Source organism: Trametes versicolor, assembly GCF_000271585.1.
Source record: "Trametes versicolor FP-101664 SS1 unplaced genomic scaffold TRAVEscaffold_11, whole genome shotgun sequence".
NCBI lineage: Eukaryota > Fungi > Basidiomycota > Agaricomycetes > Polyporales > Polyporaceae > Trametes > Trametes versicolor.
The window spans coordinates 1,955,373-1,975,755 of NW_007360331.1; the positions used below are offsets into that span (position 1 = coordinate 1,955,373).

Consider the following 20,383-nt stretch of genomic DNA (forward strand, 5'->3'; position numbering starts at 1 on the left):
TGCAGCCGATACCATGGGCGCTCCGGAAGTCAGGGCGCTAAACAACTTCGTTATGACCTTCACGGTATGCATCCTGGTCGAAACACTCCAAAGTCCCCCGGTCGCAAAAAGGCATAGAAATATATGTGCATACATCATGAGTGAGGTTTTGTATTTACGGTGCGGACTGAAATATTGCTGATGGTCATCGTGTGCCCACATTTTGTAGTTTCGAAATGGTCGCGATTTTTCGACAAGAGTTTCCACATGATGGAGACGAGAGCAAAACAGCCCGTCTACGCCTGACTCCTGGAAATGCCTCCACGGGCCTGACCCGATACGAATGTGACCAGACACCCCTCGCTCCGGCGTTAACGCATCATCGTCCAACCTTGAACCTACTTCGGTCCCAGACGGAGTCTGAACGTAGTGTCAACTGCGTTCGCAATACAATGCGATATCTCGAAGGTTCTGGTTCTATCTGGTAATGTACATGGATCCTATGTATAGCTACCCTCTGACCGAAACATCAGAAGTAGATATGCTTCAGCCTTGCGCATATTCATAGCACAACGCACCCGTACAAGCCGTACCCTCCTCCGCCACTGCCGAAGTCTCTTCGCATTAGCGCATTTGCAAGTTTAAAATATGCGCTCTGGAATCGATGCCGCATCCGTAGATGGCGCTCGGGACACCGCCACTCACACAAGCCGAAGCAAGCCGCTATAAGCCCGCACACGGACAGGCCATTCGCCACCGCATATACATGAAACCTCATCGGACGAGACCGCCTGCTCAGTAACCGGCTCACTCTCATCTGCTGGGCCGTGTCCTCCAATTAGCCGACGAACTCCCTCTCTGGGTGCTGGGGTTCCATGGCACGACATCAACTTCGCGTCTTCCATGCTGTTCTCCATTCCCTGCGCCCTCCCGAATCCCTAGGCCTTAGTACTATTCTACTGCCCCATTCACCGTTCTTCGCGGGTCATGGCCCTTCCTAGCGCAATCGGTTTCGTTGAAGAAAGGTGAGTGGTCCATTCACCGCAACTTATATTCGGCTAATACTTCACTAACGTCGGTATGCTGACCTTGCGGACGAATGTCACATATTTACCCAGCGCGCGATACTGGGGACTCGGGAGTCCTCGAGACGTATCCCTAGGCAATCCTCAACGCTGGATTTATCTCTATCTGGTAGAGTATTAGCAGCCTCGAATGACAAAATATCACCATTCTTGGAAACGTTACAAGGCGGCCCCCCTGGCCTCTGGTTCCTCATTCGGAGACGGCGGAGGCCACTATCCCCACCACGAGCACCAAATTAATGATCCGCCAAATACTTGTCTTTGTCTCTGTGTCGCCTGCACATACCTCGTGATCGTGAAAGTCTTTGAGGCCCTCAAAGTCTTCTATCATATCTTCATTCGCAACTCTATGACGCCCCTCTTCCGCTCGCTGGCCCTGGATCGCGGAGCTCCAACAACGCGGAGGCCGCGTTCGATAGAGCTTTTCGCCGCACTGCCCATAGGCGTGAGCGTCCAGTGGCTGTTCCAGACATGCATCTGGCCCTTCAGGGCGACAGGCACTTTGACGACAACCCCCTCTCTGACGTAGAGTAACCGACTTGCCGATGGTCAGCACTCCCAGGCGCTAAGGACTGGACCCTCCGACCCTGAACCTGCACACCTGGTGGTCGTGGGGAAGGCGTTCCTGGCGCGACATTCCGACGCGCCCGATCCACCCAGTCAAGAGGGGTGAGAGCGCGTGCTTGCCCCCTGCGAGCGTGTGCGCGCCACCAGAAGGCCTAGCGGACGGATGGCGGACGCTACCTGACGTGCCAGTCAGATCGGCCTCACTTTACTTACGCTTCACCGTCCCTGTGACGCGATAGGCTTCGCCCCTTCCTGGCCACCGGCCATGGCTAATTTACGCGTCGTCCCCCGCTCGCCTCCGCCGCGCCACATCGCCGCCTGCTCGTAGCCGCTAATTGACGCGTGCCCGTGGCCTGGGCGTTGGCATCACCGCTGGCCAATACATATTGGCTCCTGGGACCTGGGCGCCCGCGGCCGGAGCGAACAAGTGCATGACAGCGCCCAGGTACGCGCGCGGGTGCCTGAAGGCTCTGCAGCGCAACGCAAGAACGCCGTGCTGTCCGGAGGCCGGGTAGATGGGTTGTGGTATGTAATGTATTGCGGCTCCCCGATGAACTGAATGCGCTCGGCGGAGCCTGGTCGCAGGTATGCAGGCAGCGCCGATGGGATCAGGCGAGAAGTATTCGGGCTCAGGCTCTTTCGGATCCGAGGACCGTTCTACTCAAGTGACGGCAACTACCCAGAACACCTAGAAACCATTGGTTGGCGTTCGATTTCGCGGTTCCCAAACGGAGATGGAGAGAAGGGTAACGTTGTGCACTACACACGGCGGGAGAAGCCCTTTGGTATACTCATGAACTGGCTGGGTAACCACCATTTTTGGTTCCCCGGTCGCCAGTGTCGATTCGCAGGGCAACGGCTTACGCGGGGAGGTGTATGCCAAGCACCTCGTATATACACTCAGACGGTGTCGCTGTGTCTACAAGAACAAAATGGACATGTCCGGGATTGAACCGGACCCCTCTCGCAGGCTTTCTAGTGCTAAGCGAGCGTGATAACCAACTACACCACATGCCCATACAAGCGCTTGTGCAGGTTAGCTTTTGATGAGCAACGGATAGTTTCGCTGTCGACGGTAGGTGCGAATAATAATCAAAACTTCATGCTACATTGCTACAGGCCTCTGCTCTCTACTAGAGCCTTAAGAAGAGTACTTGCTTCGTATTGGCGGAGAGTTGGGAAGTCTAGACCTCCTCATTGATACTTGACAATGACGATAGCGCAAGTGTGCGTGCCTCAGCCACATCACTTGCGAGATCGCCCTGAGATTATTGGACAGCGCTGAGCACGGCACCCAGCATATTCGTCTGCCGCTGCATGAGCACACACGCATGCAACACGATGTGTACTTCCTTCGAGATCTGTCGTTGTACGTCTTGACCCATCGTGGGCACGCGCGGCAGCAGGGGTGGAGGAGGTCGAAGTCCGCCGAGGACTTGTCCGAACTCAGGAACGACCGCTAAATTAATTGGCGGCTGCGCGGTACTTGGCGATCGTGCTGCCAGTGTGGGTAGAGGCTTCACGCGCTCACTGGGTGCGAACGGTGTGGATTGCTGCGCACAGGACATGCACGAAGCTATTGGGGGACCGGTCTGAGCACCCTGGGACTGCGTGGATGGTGGGAGAAAGCAAGGAACAGGAGGTTATCGACGACGACCGGAAAACTGGATCAAATGTATTAAGGGATATTCCCAAACGGGATATCCAGGTACGGTGATGTGCCTGGGGAAGTCGCCTTTTGGAGTCCGCCTCGCCGCTCGGCGACTCGTCTCGAGTTTCCCCCTCCCTCTCACCACCCTCCCCCTCCCCCATGTCGTTCCGCCCGACGACCAGCGCAGGCGGCCCATCGCGCCCGAGCACGGGCCGTCCCGGCACTGCGGGATACTTCGACCGCGATGCCCAGTACACCTACTCTGTCGACGAGGAAGACGACGACGACGAGTCCGACGCCGGCGATGTCTTCGCCTTTGGCCCCCCTCCCACCGCAACCGCTACCACCCCGATAACCCCTCCGCCGCCGACATTCGACCCCCACAATGGCGATCGCGTCGGGGTTATCGCGGGACCCTCCGCACCCTACCACCGACACCCCTTCTCCTACCCCATGAGCCCCGTCGAATCGCCCCCCTCGACGGACTCCCAGAACCACGAACTAGACGACCCGTACAGACTACGCAGGCTTGCGCCGCAAACAGCTTCGACTCCGCGGACGGCAGGGACGGGTCTTTCAGGCGTCAGTTCAGCAATCAGCTCGCGGGAGGTCCATGTCGCGTTGCCACGGGGGAGTTTGCAGGACAAGGACAAGGGAAAAGAGAGGCCGCCATCTACGACACATTCGACGAGTTTCCCCAGCGTGGCGGACTCGGCGTCGGTCAAGTGAGCACACTCCCACTTTGTTATCATGGTGCGCACCTAACAGGGCGTCAAGGATGGAGTTCGACTTCGATGAGGTTGAGGACGAAGAAGACAGCCCGTTCCCCGAGGTCCGCGCGTCAGTATCAAATACGGACGACCCGGAGATGCCAGCTACGACGGCGAGGATGTGGTTCCTCGGTTTGCTGCTGACACTGGCCGCCGGGTAAGTGAGATAATCCATTCACACCACCTTCCTTTGCTTCCCCCTCGCCCACTCCGTTGCGCATATCGAAACATTGAGGTCACGTTGATGTTCCCGCTCTGTCGATCCTGCTTCCCCGGTTGAACCGTCACTCCGTGTGTAATCCTGCGTTCCGAGCGCTGTCTACGACTTGTTTTACCGTCGTAGCGTTACTTATCGCATCCTACAGGTCCGCCAACATCTTCTTCAACTTCCGACAACCGGCGCCGTCCATTGTATCCAACGTGCTCCTCCTCATTTGCCATCCACTCGGCAAGCTGCTGGCATTGTCACTCCCAATACGCACGTACAGACTGCCTCGCTGGCTAGCTCCGATTGGACTTGGCGGCTATGAATTCTCGCTCAACCCTGGACCGTGGAACATCAAGGAACACGCTCTGGTATACATCATGGCGAACGTGTCTATCGGAGTACCGGCCGCGCTCAACGCAGTCGTGGTCGCGGAGATCAACTACGGCGTGAAACTTGGCTACGGGTTCAATGCGATGCTGATCCTCGCGACGCAGCTCACTGGTTTCTCGCTCGCGGGATTGTGCCGGCGATATCTCGTTTGGCCCGCGAGTATGGTCTGGCCGCAAAACCTGATCGTGTGCACTCTGCTGAACACGCTCCACGCGGAAGAAGAGGACGCGCGAGGAGGCATTTCGCGGTTCAGATTCTTCTGCTATGCAGCGCTCGGCGCGTTCTTCTGGTTCTTCCTGCCGGGTACGAACTTCTCTTCGCTCGCCGAGGCCGGTGCTAACGTCACATCCCAGGCTACCTCTTCCAGGCGCTCTCGATATTTTCGTTCGTGTGCTGGATCAGGCCTAACGACATTGTCGTCAACCAGCTCTTCGGCACGTCTGGTGGTCTCGGCATGAGCATCCTGACGTTCGACTGGTCCCAGATCACCTGGATCGGCAGCCCGCTCATGGTGCCATGGTGGGCTGAGGTGCAGATTTTCGCCGGTTTCTTCATCGTGTACTGGATCCTTTGCCCGATCTTGTACTACACGAACGTCAGTGTTTCACTACTTCCATGGCAATCGCACGCTCACCGTCCATGCAGTCTTGGGATCTGTCGTTCTTCCCGATGATGGACAACCAGCCGTACGACCGCTTCGGGGTGCCGTACAACATCACGCGGGTACTCACCCCCGAGCACACGTTCGACTTGGAGGCTTACACAAACTACTCACCCCTGTACCTCCCTGCGTCATACGCGATCACGTACCTGATCGCGTTTGCCCTGTCGTCGGCCATGATCGTGCACACTCTACTGTATCACGGGCGTACTGTGCTTCACGGCTTCATGCATACGCGTATCGAGAAGGACGACATCCACGCGAAGCTTATGCGCGCGTACCCGGAGGTGCCCGATTGGTGGTACCTGCTCACGTTCGTTGCCTGCTTCGCGCTTGCGATCATCACTGCCGAGGTATGTTCGCGAACATATGTTCTCCATCCGGTGTCTCAACCAACTCCCGCAGGTGTGGCACACCGGGATCCCTGTGTGGGCGCTGATTCTTGCCATCGCACTTCCCGTGACGTATATCATCCCATCCGGATATGTGTATGCCATGACGGGACAGAATGTGAGCTACTACCTCTTCTCGTTGACGTCAGCCTCATGTTAATGGTGCGTTGCAGATCACGATCAACTTGCTAGCGCAGATCATCCCTGGTATGATCCTTCCTGGAAAGCCTGTGCCGAACATGGTGAGTGCAACGTGTTTGACTCGCGTACGATCGTCCCTGATCGGTATGCGCATAGCTCTTCAAAGCGTACGCGGTGCAAACTCTCGCAGAAGGCACAGCATTCGTGCAGGACCTGAAGCTCGGCCATTACATCAAGCTTCCTCCACGCGCAACATTTATGGTGCAGTTGATGTCTACCGTCCTCGTGGGCCTTTTGCAAGTGGGCGTCAAGGAGTGGATGTTCAGCAACATCGAGGACATCTGTACGCCGAAGCAACGGGATTTCCTGACTTGCCCGCACAACCAGGTGCAGTACACGACATCGGCGGTGTGGGGTCTCATCGGTCCTGCGAGGCAGTTCGGCGCACAGTCCATCTACCACCCCCAACTCTACGCCATCGCCATCGGCGGTATTCTCCCGATTCCGTTTTGGCTGTGGCAGCGGAGGTGGCCAAATCACTGGAACAAATACGTCTCCATGCCGATCATGCTGAACGGCATCGGTCTCATCCCGCCTGCGACTGGAATCAACTACTCGTCATGGTTCCTCGTCGGGTTCATCTTCCAGTTCCTCATCCGCAGACGCAACTTCGCATGGTGGACGAAGTACAACTACATCCTGACGGCGGCCTTCGACTGCGGAACAGTGCTGTCGCTCCTCCTGATCTTCTTCACGTTGCAATTCCCCAAAGGCGGGTTCAATGTGAACTGGTGGGGCAACACGGTGTTCACCGAGAGTGAGTCCCACGTGTGCTTGACCGTGTGTACAGTGCTGACGCCATGTGTTAGCTGCGGACTGGAAACGTCTCGCATTGCGAAGCGTGCCCGACGGTGGCATCAGGTAGTAGGACGTGTTGCCCCACCCCCTTTCGCTCGTTTTCCTCTCGTCGGTCATGTGGGACATTCCTTTCGCTAGGTGTACGAGTCTCAGCGCGGATAGCAATGCAAATATGGAAACCACTCTAAGAAATCGAAACGCCGCCCCAGTTCCTCCGCCCTTCATCGTCATCGTCGTCCTCGTCATTCTCCCTCCCACCTCCCTCCGGTGCGCTTGGCGGTGCTGCGGATCCGCCAGTCCCTCGACCCACGCCGTCGTCCCCACGTCGTGCTGCGCCGCCATCCCCATCGTACCATATGTACAAACGCCACAGATATAGCCTACCCTCCCGCGCACCACGCGACCCACGCCTCGTCGGGCACAGCCTCGTCTCCGCCGCCTTCTCTCCCCGGCCGACCTGTCCGCATCGCGACCCTCTCTCCCGCCCCCTCCCTCCGTCATTCGCTTTCCGTCCGTCCACCCCCAGGCGCGCCCGAGTCCGTGACCCGATTTATTAGCATATTAGAAGTATTCTACATCGACGCCGCGCCGTCTGTGATCCCTACATACCTATGTAACCCCTTCTGTCCTTCCGTCTTCCCGTCTTCCCGTCTTCCCGTCCCCAGTGTCAGGTTACCAGCGGCGCCCTCTCCTCTGTCCCCTTCCGGTCACCCTCCTCCCTTTTCATCTCTCGGTTGTGAATTCGCTGTGCCGGTAGCTCTACGTATACATACTTTCCTTTTTTTTTCCCCTCGTCATGCGCGGTGGGTGCGCGCCCCCGCGAGGGGGGCGTGTGCGCTCGCCCCGTGGCGGCGTCATAGCGCGGTTGATACCGATACGCAAAAGCATTGCATTGTCCGGGCGGAATCAAATTTAGCAGCACGTCGTCTCGTCATCGCGTCGCTCGTCGCCGGCGCCGTCTGCATTGTACCGCGCACATGGGAAGATGGAAGCCCGGATCATTACGCGAACGCGAAGCCCTCGAGCTCCTCCTCTCCTGGCGCCGCGGGGCGTTGTGCTGCATACGGACACGGCACAGTACAGCCTCAACGGGATGCTCGTCCTCGCGAAGCCCCCGCGCGCGGGCGCAATCTCCGCCTTCGCAGCGTCCCCGAGCGGCGCCGCCCCGAGGGCCCGAGCGGGGAAATGTATGGCAACCCGAGTTTAGGGCGAGTGCGCTCACGCGCCGCCGACCGAGGACGGTTTGGTAGGTCGCGTTCCCGCCGGGAGCAGTGGGGGCTCTATGGTGTTTGGCTTCGGGGACGATCGCTGTGCTGCGTGCTGCTCGAGGTCCCGAGGTCTGTGTTCTAGCGGCCTTGGCGAGCGAGGCGAGGGGCCCTCGAGCCGGGTGCACTCGCCGCTCACTGCAGTTGCCGGAGACGGTGTGATGGTGGGAAGCGGGAAGAAGCTCTAGTTGGCAGATTGTTGTGAGCGTCCGCCGTGCGCAGTCCTTTCGTGAGTTTCAATCGCGTCTGGTACGCGTTTGCCTCGTAGATAACGCGTTCGTTATTTTGTGTGCTTACCCCATGATATGTTGCGCATCTCTGTGCTTTTTCGAGCCGCAAATCCTGTTGGGATCGATAATTACGGGGGCTGTGACCCGGGTGGCGTTCCGGATCGGGACAAAGACATCACTGTGGCGGTGCGAGTAGTATTGGACGTCGACGGGCGCTGGCGCCACTGAAACGCGCCTACGCGCCTACCCGGCGGGCACGCGGGCGCTGTCACCGTCTGCGGCGACGACGAAGCCTGCGTCAATCCGCTCTCTTCCTACCATCACCATCTCTTTCATGGCCCGCTACAGCGACTACGTGCCTCTGCCAGTCTGGTCGGACAGCGAACCTGGGAACCCTCACAAGGCCAAGAATACGCATGAGAAACGGCGGAAGATCGTGCAAGCCTTGCTCGCGCTTTCCGTCGTCGGCAACCTCTATTTCTGTTGGGCGTTCTTCACGTCGTGGCCAAATCCGCTGGATAACTACCAAGCATTGTGAGTACTCACTCGTTCTTTCGTTCCCCGTAAGATTCCATGTAAGGGAGACGCGTGGGGTAGTATGATTCTATCAGGATTCTCAGGGTATTACTTGGAATCCCGGCCCCAGAGCGTCCAGCGCTGGAAGGATCGGCCTCGCATACCCAAAATTGGACGTATCATCAGGTGTGCGCTAGGGCGTGCGCGTGGCTGTGCTGTTCCGTACGGCAATGAGGGGGCGAATTATCCCTCAATGAACGGCCTGAGCGGGGGTGAGGGCCATATATGGCGGAACTGATACATAAAACGAGTTCTGGACATCTCCGAGCGTCCCCTCAAGTGGCGGGAAGAACACTCAGGGTGTTCCCCGAGACCTTTTGATGGTGAAGACGACAACCCGGAGTTTGAGGGCAGGCATACTCCCGGATAATGTGTTTTCTCTTAAGTTTCTCATATAAGCATCAGCCTCGCTGTATTATGCTACCCAGAGAACCCACAAATTCCGCATTTGCTGTCTTTGCTCCTGAATTGATCTCAGGCCGCTACCATTCTCGTGCCTATCTATCAGCTCAAAGTCGATGTCTGGCGGGAACGAGGGCAGCACTGTCCGCAGCACTGTGAGAGGGACCCCTGCTTGGTGGGAGACTTATAACCATCCCCGGTTCCTCTCACAGGACAGCGCGGCGCCCGCTAGATTGTACTTGACAGCCAGCTCGGCGGAAGCCTTGAGGATTCGGACATATTATCCCATATTCGGCGTCTATGCTCCCTCTCCGAAGCCTAGCATGATCACTGACTTGTCCCAATTTTCAGGAATCGCCACCCGATCATCGATACTGCAGCGCTGGCCGCCATCGGGCCGGTCAACCCGCAGGACAATGCAGTCGTGACAGGCCTATACACGGATGCATTTGCGACGGCAGTCGCCACGCTCGGCCACACGCTCAACGTAGCAAACTCCTCCGCATCCCGCATCCTCTTCTACCTCCCCGAGAAGATCTCGCGGCGTGCGCTCTGCATAGCCACCGTGAGTGGCTGGGAGCCAGTGCCGGTCGAGCGCATCGCGCCACCACACTCCGGGGTACACCGCCACTTCCTCGATCAGTACTCGAAGCTGCACCTCTGGACGCTCGACACGCGCGGCTTCAGGAGCGTCGTGTACGTCGACGCGGACACGGTCGTGCGCCGCTCGTTCGACGAGCTCTTCCGCCTCCCCTACTCCTTCGCCGCGGTCCCCGACGTGTACCCCGGCGCGCAGGGGTACACGACCGCGTTCAACGCGGGCGTGATGATGCTGCGCCCGGACTCCGCGCTGTTCCGCGACATGGTGGGGAAGATCGCGAGCGCGCACTACCCCGCGGAGCAGGCCGAGCAGGCGTTCCTCAACCACTACTTCGGTGCGGAGGCGCTGCGGCTGCCGTACGCGTACAACGCGAACCTCGCGATCAAGCGGCGCACGCCCGCGCTGTGGGCGGGGCTGCAGCAGGAGATGCGCATCATGCACTACACGATGGCGAAGCCGTTCCTGCAGGGCGACTACGACGAGGTCCCGATGGACAGGCTGGAGAAGAACGCGGAGCGGGTGATGCGGAAGAAGTCGGGGTACAAGGAGGAGATCGCGGAGTGGCTCGAGCAGTGGCTGGAGACGCGGAGGACGTACGGGTCGAAGCTCGCGAAGTGCAATGCTCTGACATGAGCGTGTCGTGCGTATTAGATTACATATACCTTAATGCGTTGTATTTATTCGCTGTGCGTCGCTAAGCGTCGGTGCTCTCCTGTTCTGCGAGGTCCATAAGCGTAGATTACTTGGTAAACATCCTACTGGTCCGAAGCCACAACCCAAGCTACGTAGGTAGCACGACGAGATGAAGCATCCCCATGTGGCGGTCAAGAAGCAATGAAAAGACTATAGTGCACAATGTACGCGGGAGATAGTAACATATAAAAAGCAGAGAGATCGACAAGTAGCCCGCACAGTACGATATCTATAGCCCGGCCGGCAGCGCGCGCTGCACCCGGTGGTTCCAACCTACAACATCGTCGTCGCCCGCTCGTCAGTTCTAGGGCCGGTCCATTCATACCAATCTATGCGCGCCGCGGCCCGCCATGTTCCCGTCGCCGCCGTCGTTGAGACCCGGGGGCGCCGCCGGCGGCTGCCCGAAGTACGAGTCGGGCGAGCGCAGCTGCGGGCTGGGCGTCATCCGCGACTGGCCCTGGTACTGTGGCTGCGGGGAGTACTGCTGCGGCGGATACTGCTGCTGTGGGGAGTACTGCTGCTGCGGGTACTGTTGTGGCGGGTACTGCGACTGGGGCGAGTAGTTGCTCGAGTACGTCTGCGTGGGGTATGGCCGGTGCAGGGGCGCTTCCCGGTACGCGTCGTTGGGGTACGCTGCGGGCACGAGCGGGGTGCCGGCGTTGTCTGACAACGGTGGTGTGGAGTAGTCGTATGCGCCGAGGTCGATGTTGCTCCTGCTCGCAGCCCCGGGGTCAAAGTATCCAGGCGCTTGCTGATTACGCGGGCCTTCGTCAGCGCACAATCGGGTAGGACCTCAAACATAAAGACAAACCTGGTGTGGTAGCAATGGCTGGACGTCCGACGTAGTGTCTAGTCGCGTCATCTCGATCTCGGGCTGGGGGCCCGACGCAAGATACCGGTCGTAACCCGCAAACTTGGATGGTGCAGGTGAGCCGCGGCCGCTCTCCGCATACGGCACTTTGGGGTCGGCCAGCAAGTTGGACGAGGACACAGAACGGGCGTCCCAATCGTCTCCGCGGTCACGCCGGTAGAGCGCCGGGTCGTATTCGAGGTCGCGCTAGGGGGTATCATGATGAGCTTCGATAATAAGGAATCGTAATCGTAACGCACCTCTTCGACAGCAGCAATCTTGATACCTCCAGCGACGACTTGCGCGTCCGTCTTCTGGCCGCCCATCTCGTCGAGCTTCGTCTGCACGTTCTGAATCTTGCCACTGTAGACTTGAGGGAGCAGGGCAGTCATGTTCGCGTGCACCATCGGCGTGAACAGGTCGCTGTTGAGCGCTGGGTGTCCAAAGCGCCGCTCGAGGCGGTTGCCGGCTGCGTCGCCACGGCGCGAGTGCACCTGGGCCTCCTGGAGCTCTTGCTCGGTGGGCAGGTAGTACCGGAAGGACGTCTGGAAGGCGCGGTGGAGGTACATCTTGAAGGCGAGGACGATGAGGATCGGCGGAATGGTAGAGATCCATTTGAAGGTCTTGAACCCAAACCCGAGGCCCGTAGCTAGACGCGACGATGTCAGGGGGAGAGAACTTACAACGGAGTATATGACGTACTGAGGAGCATGATGCATTGCATGAGGATAACACCTGCAAGGAGACGGTTGATGACGACGTTCCACATGCGCTGCAACATCGTGAGCATATTGCCGCCGTATTGGAAAACAAGAGGCATACCCCGCCTGTTTCGGTCTTCGAGACGAAGACGAACATGAGCTGGTACTTGTAGACCCAGGAGCTGATCCAGAAGACGACCGCAGCAGCGACGCAAACTAAGGGGGCAAGCGGGGCGAAGAACAGCGCAACAACACCCATAAACAGCTACCGAAAATGTGAGACAGAGTAAATGCAGACACGAAGCTGAACGCACCAAGTTGGCGCTGTGAGAACGACGTGATCAGTAACGTCCTGCTGAGATAATTTGAGACATGCTTACAAGTAAATGGCATATTGGAAGTCGGGGGGCTGTGTCCACTCCCGAATTTCACGAGGAGTGCGTCCGAACAGGCTACAAAAGATGGTCACGATCGAACCGATGCATGTGGCTCAAAACGGAGACGTACTGGGTCTTGATGAAGATGACGAAGAGGTTGATAATCTGTGCAAGATCGAACACAACAAGGAAGCCACGTAGTCTGGGATAGCAGATCAGCTACTGAGCAAGTTTAGCCAGATACAAGGACGTACGGGAAGTAGGTGAGCCAGTACGAAGCTTGCTCGATGTACGTCTTGTTGATGCTGTCGGGTAGTTCTGTAACGGGCCCGCCATAAGTCGATACTCCCGACGAAGATATGTGAGGCACTCACTGTTGAAGTTCTTGACGATGTTCTCAAAGCTCTCATGTTTCCCGATGAGCTCCACAACTTGCTTGACCGCGTCTGCAGAGATATCGTCAGACACTATTCATGCACACATGCCAGCTCGAACTTACTGAAGATGACACCGATCAACGTGAAGACGATGAGCTGCGAGATGACCAAGAACGCAAAGTAGCGGGCTAGGACGGCGCGATCCATGCGGGAGTGGGTGTTTGCACCCATAAACTTGGTCAACTTGCGCATGATGATCGGCAGGGCCCAGCCAAAGAGCGCGGACACCGCGGGCGGGAGCACACCAGACACGAAAGTGAACGATCCAGGGGATGCATCAGACCAAGATTGCAAGAAGGGCACGTAGGCGGTGAGCTGCGGAAGAAGGGTGAGTATGCAACTTGGGATATGGATGAAGGAGACGGCATACGGAAGACAAGTTCGCGAGTAGGGAGATAACTAGGAGCGGAGCGGTGTTGAAAAAGCATACGGCGACGAGCCAGACCCATCCAATCGTCTGCTTCCGGCGGATTTCGGCAGGGGTACACGCCAAGTTCTTCCAGACCTACACGCAATAGTCAATATATGCGCCCACAGCGTAGCACATGGTGAGACTTACGATATCCTTCGGGTTGGGGGCTAGTGTAATCGTGGCGCCCTTGGGATGCTTGTGCCTGAGCATGTTGGCAACGATGTGGGCGTAAGGCACCGCCGCCATCGACGCGAAGCCGTAGTTCTCGGGCTTGCGCAGATCGATCTTGGCACGGAATTCTTCCACCGCACGTTCTGCACGCTGAAGCTTCGCCCTGCGAGACATTAGCGACCAGGGGCTAACGAATTGCAAAAAAGCCGACGTACGTGTAGAAGTCGATAGCATCCTTCTTCTCGCCGCCGCAGCCCATGAAGCCACCGATAGTGATTGTGGGCCGCTTCTTACCGATCTTGCCGCCCTTCAGGTACTTGACGAGCACAGCTTCCAGGTCGCGCACTGCGTTGTTGTGGTACTCCACGAGGTCCGGGAGTCGGCCCACCCTACGACCGATATGGACGGAAGTAGTAGGATAGGGCACCTGTACCGACTCGAAGATGGCGCGGAGCCCCTCGTCCGACATCATCTTCTTGGGTACATCCGTGACCATGAGTGTGCGGGCATAGAACGACTGGATATATTCCGGGGAACGGAACCAGTCGCGGCGGAGGCGTACGACCTCCCGCCAGTTCCACCAGACGAAAGCCATCACGATGAACGTGATGCCATAGGTCACGGTGATATGCGCGAAAATCCAGTTGGACTTCTCTAAGTCGCGGATAGTAAGCATGGAGAGCGCATCGCGGTTCTTCGACGGGACGTTCTTGATGTTGTAGACAACGTTGATGGGGATAAGCACTGAGCAGGTGAGGAACGCGATAGCAGAGAAGAGCCATCGACACATGCGCAGGAAACGGAGGAAGATGGCCGCATCAAGGCCGATCTTGTCGACGAGCTCGGGTTCCTTCGTGTGGAGCAGGGGAGATACCCAGCCGAGGAAAGAGTCGGACGGTCGTGGAGGGGCTTTGTTGCCGACATGGTATTTGACCTTGGGTTCGTAGACAATCTGGGCAAAACCGTGTCAGTAATATGGACATAGATGCAGATATGCGTTCACGGCCGCATGCGGCTCTTGTGCGTCTGACAGGCGTGGCGCCCCAACACTTGTAGCAAATCGGGCGCACACCAGCTCCTCCGGTGACCGGAAAGCAGCTACACAACGGGCTGGTGGATGGTTTGGTCCCGTAAGGGAGACATCCTGATTTCGTCGTCTGCCTGCATCTACAGGTCGACTCAAGTTGCATATAGACTCGTATACGGATGAGAAGTCGTGAGCCTGAGGATCAACTGAAGGGGCGCTCGGGGATGCAACTGTGCGCGCCCGATCCGACGTGTGACCGGCCTCAACACGGCAGACAAAGGGCAAGGTCAACCTGCCGCTATGCGATAGCCTTGAGTATTACCAGAGGTTTGAGCACTATCGCATGGTGGTGCGGGCTATAACATGCAGTGGCCTCCACACCTGGTCCGTCGTGCATCTGTGGCTCAGCCAATACGGACCCGTACTGGAGCTCCTCTATCAGCTCGCCCCAATATGACTGCCTTGTATGGGCCACGCAAATAGCCTGATATGACCTAAAGCAGCAAGGATTTTGACTTGGACATGGCTGATCTCCTGTGAGAGCACTATACGGACAGCCACCAGAGCCCCCACAAAAGGGTCTGACGGGTCCGGACAGACCTGTGCTTCATGGGAGACCTGCTAACCGTTACCGATTGAGTGCGCAGCGCTGTCAACGCCCGTGAGCCATGGCACTGGGCGCACTACTGACATAAGACCCATGGAAGGCAAATGCGGTGCGTGATTCTGAACACCGACGACATGGCCAATCCCATCCATGTATCCGCGAAGTTCGACAGATGATGTCAAAGACACGAACCTTGTTGTTTGGGCGCAGAACGTTGAAGACAATGACAGTTGCGAGCTACACCCCGCAGTCAGTCACTCGCCGACCTTCTCCGCAACTCGGCAGACGTACCGACACTCCCAACATCAACCCGACCTGCGAAGCCACTGCAACGGGCGCCAGCGTCCGTTGGCTTGCGGTCTCGCCGAATATCTCATAGAGGTCTCCTGAGCTTGACATGGTGGTGAAACTTGACTGCTGCGCAGTGTGTAGGCCCGCTCAGAGGCGGAACGGGGAGCAAGGAAGCAAGAGAGAGACCGGCTTCAGCTAGAGATGGAGAAAGACAGAGCCAGATTGTCGCGTAGCTGAGCGCGGTGGTGGTGGATGAGAACAAGGCTCGGAGAAGAACAAAAGCAGCGTGGCCGGCGAATGGCTTAAAGTTAGCGACAGAAGGTTGCAAGCGCGGGCGTCTAATATGGGCTGTACGGCATACACTACGAGCGTCTACTAATATCTTGGCGTTTACATACCGCTGTTTTGTTCTCTCCGATCCTCCTCCAGGAACACATAACGGGGAATCAATTTCTCTCTATTCTGCCGGACTACTCGATCACGACACGCAGTACCCGCTAGTACCTGCCGGCGGGGCCGTTCTGAACCTGTCTTCACCTCAACGGCTGCAGGGCGACGGCAGCAACATGTCCAACCTCGATTCTTTTGTCACGTCTTCCCGACCTCCTCCGAAGTCTCTGGCGACGTCGCAGGAAATCAGGGACCGCGGCTCGACGTTTCTCGGCCATGTCTTCTCAGCTGCAAGCCCGGAAGAAGCCCGAAGAGCCGTTCGGCATCTCAAGCATGTAACACACGGCAACCGACCTGCATCGCACGAGATAGCCGCTTGGCGGTGCATGGTGCTAAAGGCGGGCAAAACTGGCCTTGGTGGGCCCGACGACTTCGAGGTTGTGAGCGGGTATGACGACGATGAGGAGCAGTACGCCGGTGGCAGGGTAATGAAGGTCATGCAAGCCGAGGGCGTCATCGACGCGGTGGTTGTGGTCAGCCGATGGTGAGTACACACTTCATGTATCCGAAAGCACTGTCGATGGGAGCTGGGAGCTTTTCGCCATGAGCGAACCCGACAAGCGAAGAGGGTGTAAACAAGAGCGAGCCCATGGCTCAATTAACAAGATATACTGCATGTGCATCGCTAAGATCAGTCTCGCGAAACGATCCGGAGGGAGATACACAAGCGGTGTCGGAACGTTGTCAGCAGGGGTTTCGTCATCGTAGCGGGTGAGATGCAATCTGGAAGACATCCGAGATGTACGAGCATACATTGGCCTGGTCACTGCGTTCGAAAACTCTCGTATTCCTCACCCCCCACCCCAACCAGTGTTAAAGCGCAAGCGGACCGCGACCTCACTATCTCACGTCCTGCCAATATATATCTGATTACTGGACACTCCAGGTACGGAGGCGAAATGCTCGGCCCAGTGCGATTCGACCACATCGAGATGTGCACACGCGAAGTCTGCCGCACGTTCCGGCTCAAGGACGACATGGCCACAAGTGTCGCAACGCTCACTTCTCTCGATGACATCCTCGCCTCTCTGCGCGCCGAGCTCGCGTCTCTCTCAGCGAGCAAACCTCCCGCCGAAGCAGAGGGCTTGCAGGCGGGTGCGGAGGGTGATGCTGTTGCTGGCGTCGCCGCTGTACCGGCTGGCAAGAAGCCACGTCCGTCCTACACCGCCTTGGAGGAGTCGCTCGATGTCACGAAAGCGAGGCGGCTCATCACCGCCAGGGAAAATTCTATCAGGAGCACCAAAGTGGCGCTGGAGAAGGCTCGCGCTACGCAGGGCACATGATTTTGTCTGAGGAAGGTCTCAACATGCGCCTCGGTTTGCTGCAGGAAGTGCTAACCTGGATGCTCAGGGCTGGGTTCACGCAGCCTATGCCACCACCAGTATCTCCTTCGCCGGCTACGTGATTGGAACGGCTGGTTGACTGTGGAAGACGCGTCGGAGGCTGAGAGTTCGCAAACGAGATGAAGGATCCCCCGTCAACAGACGTCCCTTTGGAGCGTGCGCCCAGGTTATGAGTCTTCCTATCACCCCAATCGAAGGTTTCCGCACCTGACCTCAGGGTGTGAGGTGGTACTGGATGTGTCCGCCGTCAATCTGCGTGCTCTGCAGAAAGTCCAACACACATTCTTACGCAGAGCGTTCCGCCTTGGGGCCCACTCCCAGCTTGCTCCACTGTTCACAGAGACTGGTCTATGGCCCATCCGTTACCGACGTATCGACCTCGCCTTGAGCTATCTCCAGTAAATCCTGCGAACCCGTCCTCGCTACCCACTGGCAGCGCTCATGGAAGGATGGGATATGGCGACCGCCGCCGCTCGAAACGTCGGCACCGCTTACACATCCTGGTGGGGTGACCTATTATACGTGCTTGGCGGCCTGCCGACTCCGGTCGTGCTCCCCATGGACCTCCTACCGACAGTCGAATCAGTGGACATGCTCAGGTCTGCCCTGGCCTCGTCGTGGGCCATCGAGGATCCCGGGAATCGCACATGGATGGCCCACCGCATGTCTGCGACGGCCCTCCTCGATACCCTGCTTGGTCGAAAGAAGCTTCTACCAATCTTTGCATCGTATGTGGCCGACATCTTCGACTCGACTTCTGCCACGACGAACCTACCCTCCTCTTCAAAACCGACGAGGAGTTTTTGGCACTCGTCCCGTAAGGGGCGCCCTCACATGCGACCTCGTGCAGGATGCTGAGGACAAATGAATTGGATAACGGTGAGTGCCCATGGTACTCACGGAACAATGTCAGTGGACTGACCCATGGAAAGCGATCTGCAGAAGCCCGTGCCTCCGCTACCCTCCGCCGCCACGCGCCCACCACCATCCAGCTATTCCCGGGATTTATGGGCTACCGCAGCACACCACTATGAACCCATTTGCAGCGCGCCGTCCTGGGATCCCCTTGACCGCAATCCCTCTCAACTTTCAACAGCCGCACGCTACTACCGTACGCTTATGTATGTAATAGTCCAGTACTTATGCTGAAGTTCAGGAACGCGGCAACCCCCGAGTTTTCACTTCCAATTCGCGCTCCGAACGTCTGGCCACGAGACTAGCAGGAAAGGTCAGCAGACCTGGCTGAGGATGTCGCGACTTGGACGCGACCACGTCCTCTCTCTGCTGCGCCCCTCCGTCTCTCTCTCTACCGTCCATCAAGATGACTTCCATCGACATCTACACCGTTCCTCGCGACCAAGTCGACGTCGAGGCCCTCTCCAGACAATTCGTCAAATACCTCCAGATCAACGCAATCGACGTCCAGGAACTCTCTGAACATCCCGGACGCCGTGACGCCATCATCGCAGAGCTCTACGCCCGCCCGGAAACCAAGCCCACCTTCTGGCCCAAGGATACCGTCGGTGTGGATCTTCCCCCGGAGAAGTACGACGAGTACCTCGCGCAGGTGGACGCTGCGATCGAGCAGCTCACGCCCCCGAACTCGCTCGAGGAGTGAGTTTTAGCTGTCTCTTTTATGTGACGCTGTACTTACGTATACTCAGTCGAGTCCTGCGAAGTCACCTAGCAAGTGCGGCGGTCATGGTCGTCTACCAGTACAAGTGGGCGTATCCACTCAGGGCCCACCCCGACCTTCGGAACCAGGTCTTCAAGCGATACAATGCCATGTGCGTGCTATCCGTTCAAATGCAGTCAAAGGGGGGCAGTGCTAATGAATGCACGTCCACAGCTTTAATGACTGGATCAAGAATGAGTTCCGTGTTCTCTATCCCAAGAAAACCAACGGGATGGTACACAACCCGGCAACAATCACCCCGCCGACCGCTCTAAACCCGCTCAGCCCCCCGCCGATTGGCAAACCGAAGGCGGTCACTGATAGCGAGGTTGGGGAGTATCTGAAGAACCCCCAGACGCTGCTGGGCAAGCAGTTCTTGCATGCGCCTCCTGTCGGAGTGGAGCAGGACTACAGGGGCGTGTGGGAGGCGGACTCGTACAGCGTGCGGATGCTGGACGGGCGCATCGACTACGAGTTCCTCGTCCGTCTCGAGGCATTCGGTGTGGATCTTCTGCCGATGGGTATGGACGACATGGAGTTCCTATTGAAGCATTCGACGTTGGTGGTGTGACGAATGTGATTTGTTATGCTTGTGACAAGAAAGCTCCGGCCGACGGAAACGGCTCGCTAGCTGGTACAGAAGGCTGGCATGGTATCGGTATCGCTGACGTTGCCACTGTTCCAGCCAAGAAGTCACGTCCGAGTCGACCCTACGCCGCCCTGGAGGAGTTGCTCAATGCCGTGAACGTGAAACTCGTGGTTTCCGCGACGAAGGACCCTACCAAGAGCACCAGGATGCCGCTGCAGATGGCCCGCGCTGCGCAGGACCTGATTTTGTCTGAAAAAGGTCTCAACATGCGTCTAGGTTCGCTGTAGGAAGTGTTAGTCTGGATGCTCTGAGTTCGGTTTACGTTGTCCATCTCTCCGGCAGTATCTTCTTGGCTAACTATGCGATTGGAACTACCCGTCGACCCCGCAGGACGCGCTGGAGGTTGGGACTTTGATACAATATGAGCGGGCTTTCATCAGCAGACCACTCGCTGGAACGTGTACTCAATCCATGAGCCTTGCTATACCATAGCCGAAGGTTTCTGCTACCCTTCAGAGCCACGCGCCCACCACAACCTAGCTATTCTCAGCGTTTATGAGCTACCGCAGCACACTACTGTGAACCCACTTGCAGCGCGCCGTCCTGGGATGCCCTCTACCGCATCCCCTCTCCAGCGTTCGACAACCGCGAGCTGCTGCGGTGCGTCTAGTCTGGGTATGTTCAGTGTGCTCCGGCACAGTCCTGTGCGATGTCGCTTATGTTTTGCGTTCTAGCACAGACCGTATCGATACACACCTGCGGCTCGCCATGTCTGTCTTCGAACGAAAGCGTGCAACGTCCCGTCCCAACTCACATAACGATGGCTCTCCCTCCCCTAGTACCGTGGTGTACACCCCCTTGGACGTCGACCGTCAGGTCAGCGCATTGCTCAACAAACTCACGATGGCGCGCTTCGACTCGATCTCAGACCAGATCATTGCATGGGGGAACAAGTCGGAGAATGACGCAGGACGCTAGGACGAT

The 20,383-nt window shown here is 57.6% G+C and overlaps 5 protein-coding genes and 1 non-coding gene across 6 annotated transcripts; 4 read left to right on the top strand and 2 right to left on the bottom strand.

The window, feature by feature from the left end:
• Positions 1 to 2,564: 2,564 nt before the first annotated feature.
• On the bottom strand, positions 2,565 to 2,648 carry TRAVEDRAFT_t185. Its single transcript has one exon. It is a non-coding gene; the product is annotated as a tRNA-Ala (tRNA).
• Positions 2,649 to 4,060: 1,412 nt separating this feature from the next.
• Positions 4,061 to 6,769, top strand: TRAVEDRAFT_132002 (OPT oligopeptide transporter; the record flags this gene model as incomplete). Its single annotated transcript, XM_008045005.1, has 8 exons — positions 4,061 to 4,209; positions 4,418 to 4,953; positions 5,004 to 5,245; positions 5,296 to 5,664; positions 5,717 to 5,821; positions 5,877 to 5,945; positions 6,001 to 6,661; positions 6,714 to 6,769. The coding sequence occupies 8 exons, from the start codon at positions 4,061 to 4,063 to the stop codon at positions 6,767 to 6,769; spliced, it is 2,187 nt and encodes a 728-aa protein (XP_008043196.1).
• A 1,762-nt stretch (positions 6,770 to 8,531) lies between these two features.
• Positions 8,532 to 10,409, top strand: TRAVEDRAFT_52113 (nucleotide-diphospho-sugar transferase; the record flags this gene model as incomplete). The annotated part of the gene is made up of 2 exons (XM_008044634.1): positions 8,532 to 8,731; positions 9,527 to 10,409. 2 exons carry the CDS (start codon positions 8,532 to 8,534, stop codon positions 10,407 to 10,409), a joined length of 1,083 nt encoding a protein of 360 aa, XP_008042825.1.
• A 379-nt stretch (positions 10,410 to 10,788) lies between these two features.
• On the bottom strand, positions 10,789 to 15,450 carry TRAVEDRAFT_132803 (DUF221-domain-containing protein; the record flags this gene model as incomplete). Its single annotated transcript, XM_008045006.1, has 16 exons — positions 10,789 to 11,220; positions 11,281 to 11,526; positions 11,580 to 11,968; positions 12,022 to 12,091; positions 12,142 to 12,285; positions 12,335 to 12,344; positions 12,401 to 12,472; positions 12,528 to 12,599; positions 12,652 to 12,715; positions 12,772 to 12,843; positions 12,897 to 13,149; positions 13,205 to 13,339; positions 13,394 to 13,580; positions 13,633 to 14,369; positions 15,244 to 15,288; positions 15,343 to 15,450. The coding sequence occupies 16 exons, from the start codon at positions 15,448 to 15,450 to the stop codon at positions 10,789 to 10,791; spliced, it is 3,036 nt and encodes a 1,011-aa protein (XP_008043197.1).
• A 458-nt stretch (positions 15,451 to 15,908) lies between these two features.
• On the top strand, positions 15,909 to 17,988 carry TRAVEDRAFT_154290 (ribosomal protein S5 domain 2-like protein; the record flags this gene model as incomplete). The annotated part of the gene is made up of 3 exons (XM_008045007.1): positions 15,909 to 16,276; positions 16,679 to 17,086; positions 17,143 to 17,988. 2 exons carry the CDS (start codon positions 15,909 to 15,911, stop codon positions 17,073 to 17,075), a joined length of 765 nt encoding a protein of 254 aa, XP_008043198.1. The 3' UTR covers positions 17,076 to 17,086; positions 17,143 to 17,988.
• Positions 17,967 to 19,382, top strand: TRAVEDRAFT_60670 (uncharacterized protein; the record flags this gene model as incomplete). Its single annotated transcript, XM_008045008.1, has 4 exons — positions 17,967 to 18,014; positions 18,068 to 18,749; positions 18,800 to 18,922; positions 18,985 to 19,382. The coding sequence occupies exons 2-4, from the start codon at positions 18,457 to 18,459 to the stop codon at positions 19,379 to 19,381; spliced, it is 813 nt and encodes a 270-aa protein (XP_008043199.1). The 5' UTR covers positions 17,967 to 18,014; positions 18,068 to 18,456.
• Positions 19,383 to 20,383: the final 1,001 nt, after the last annotated feature.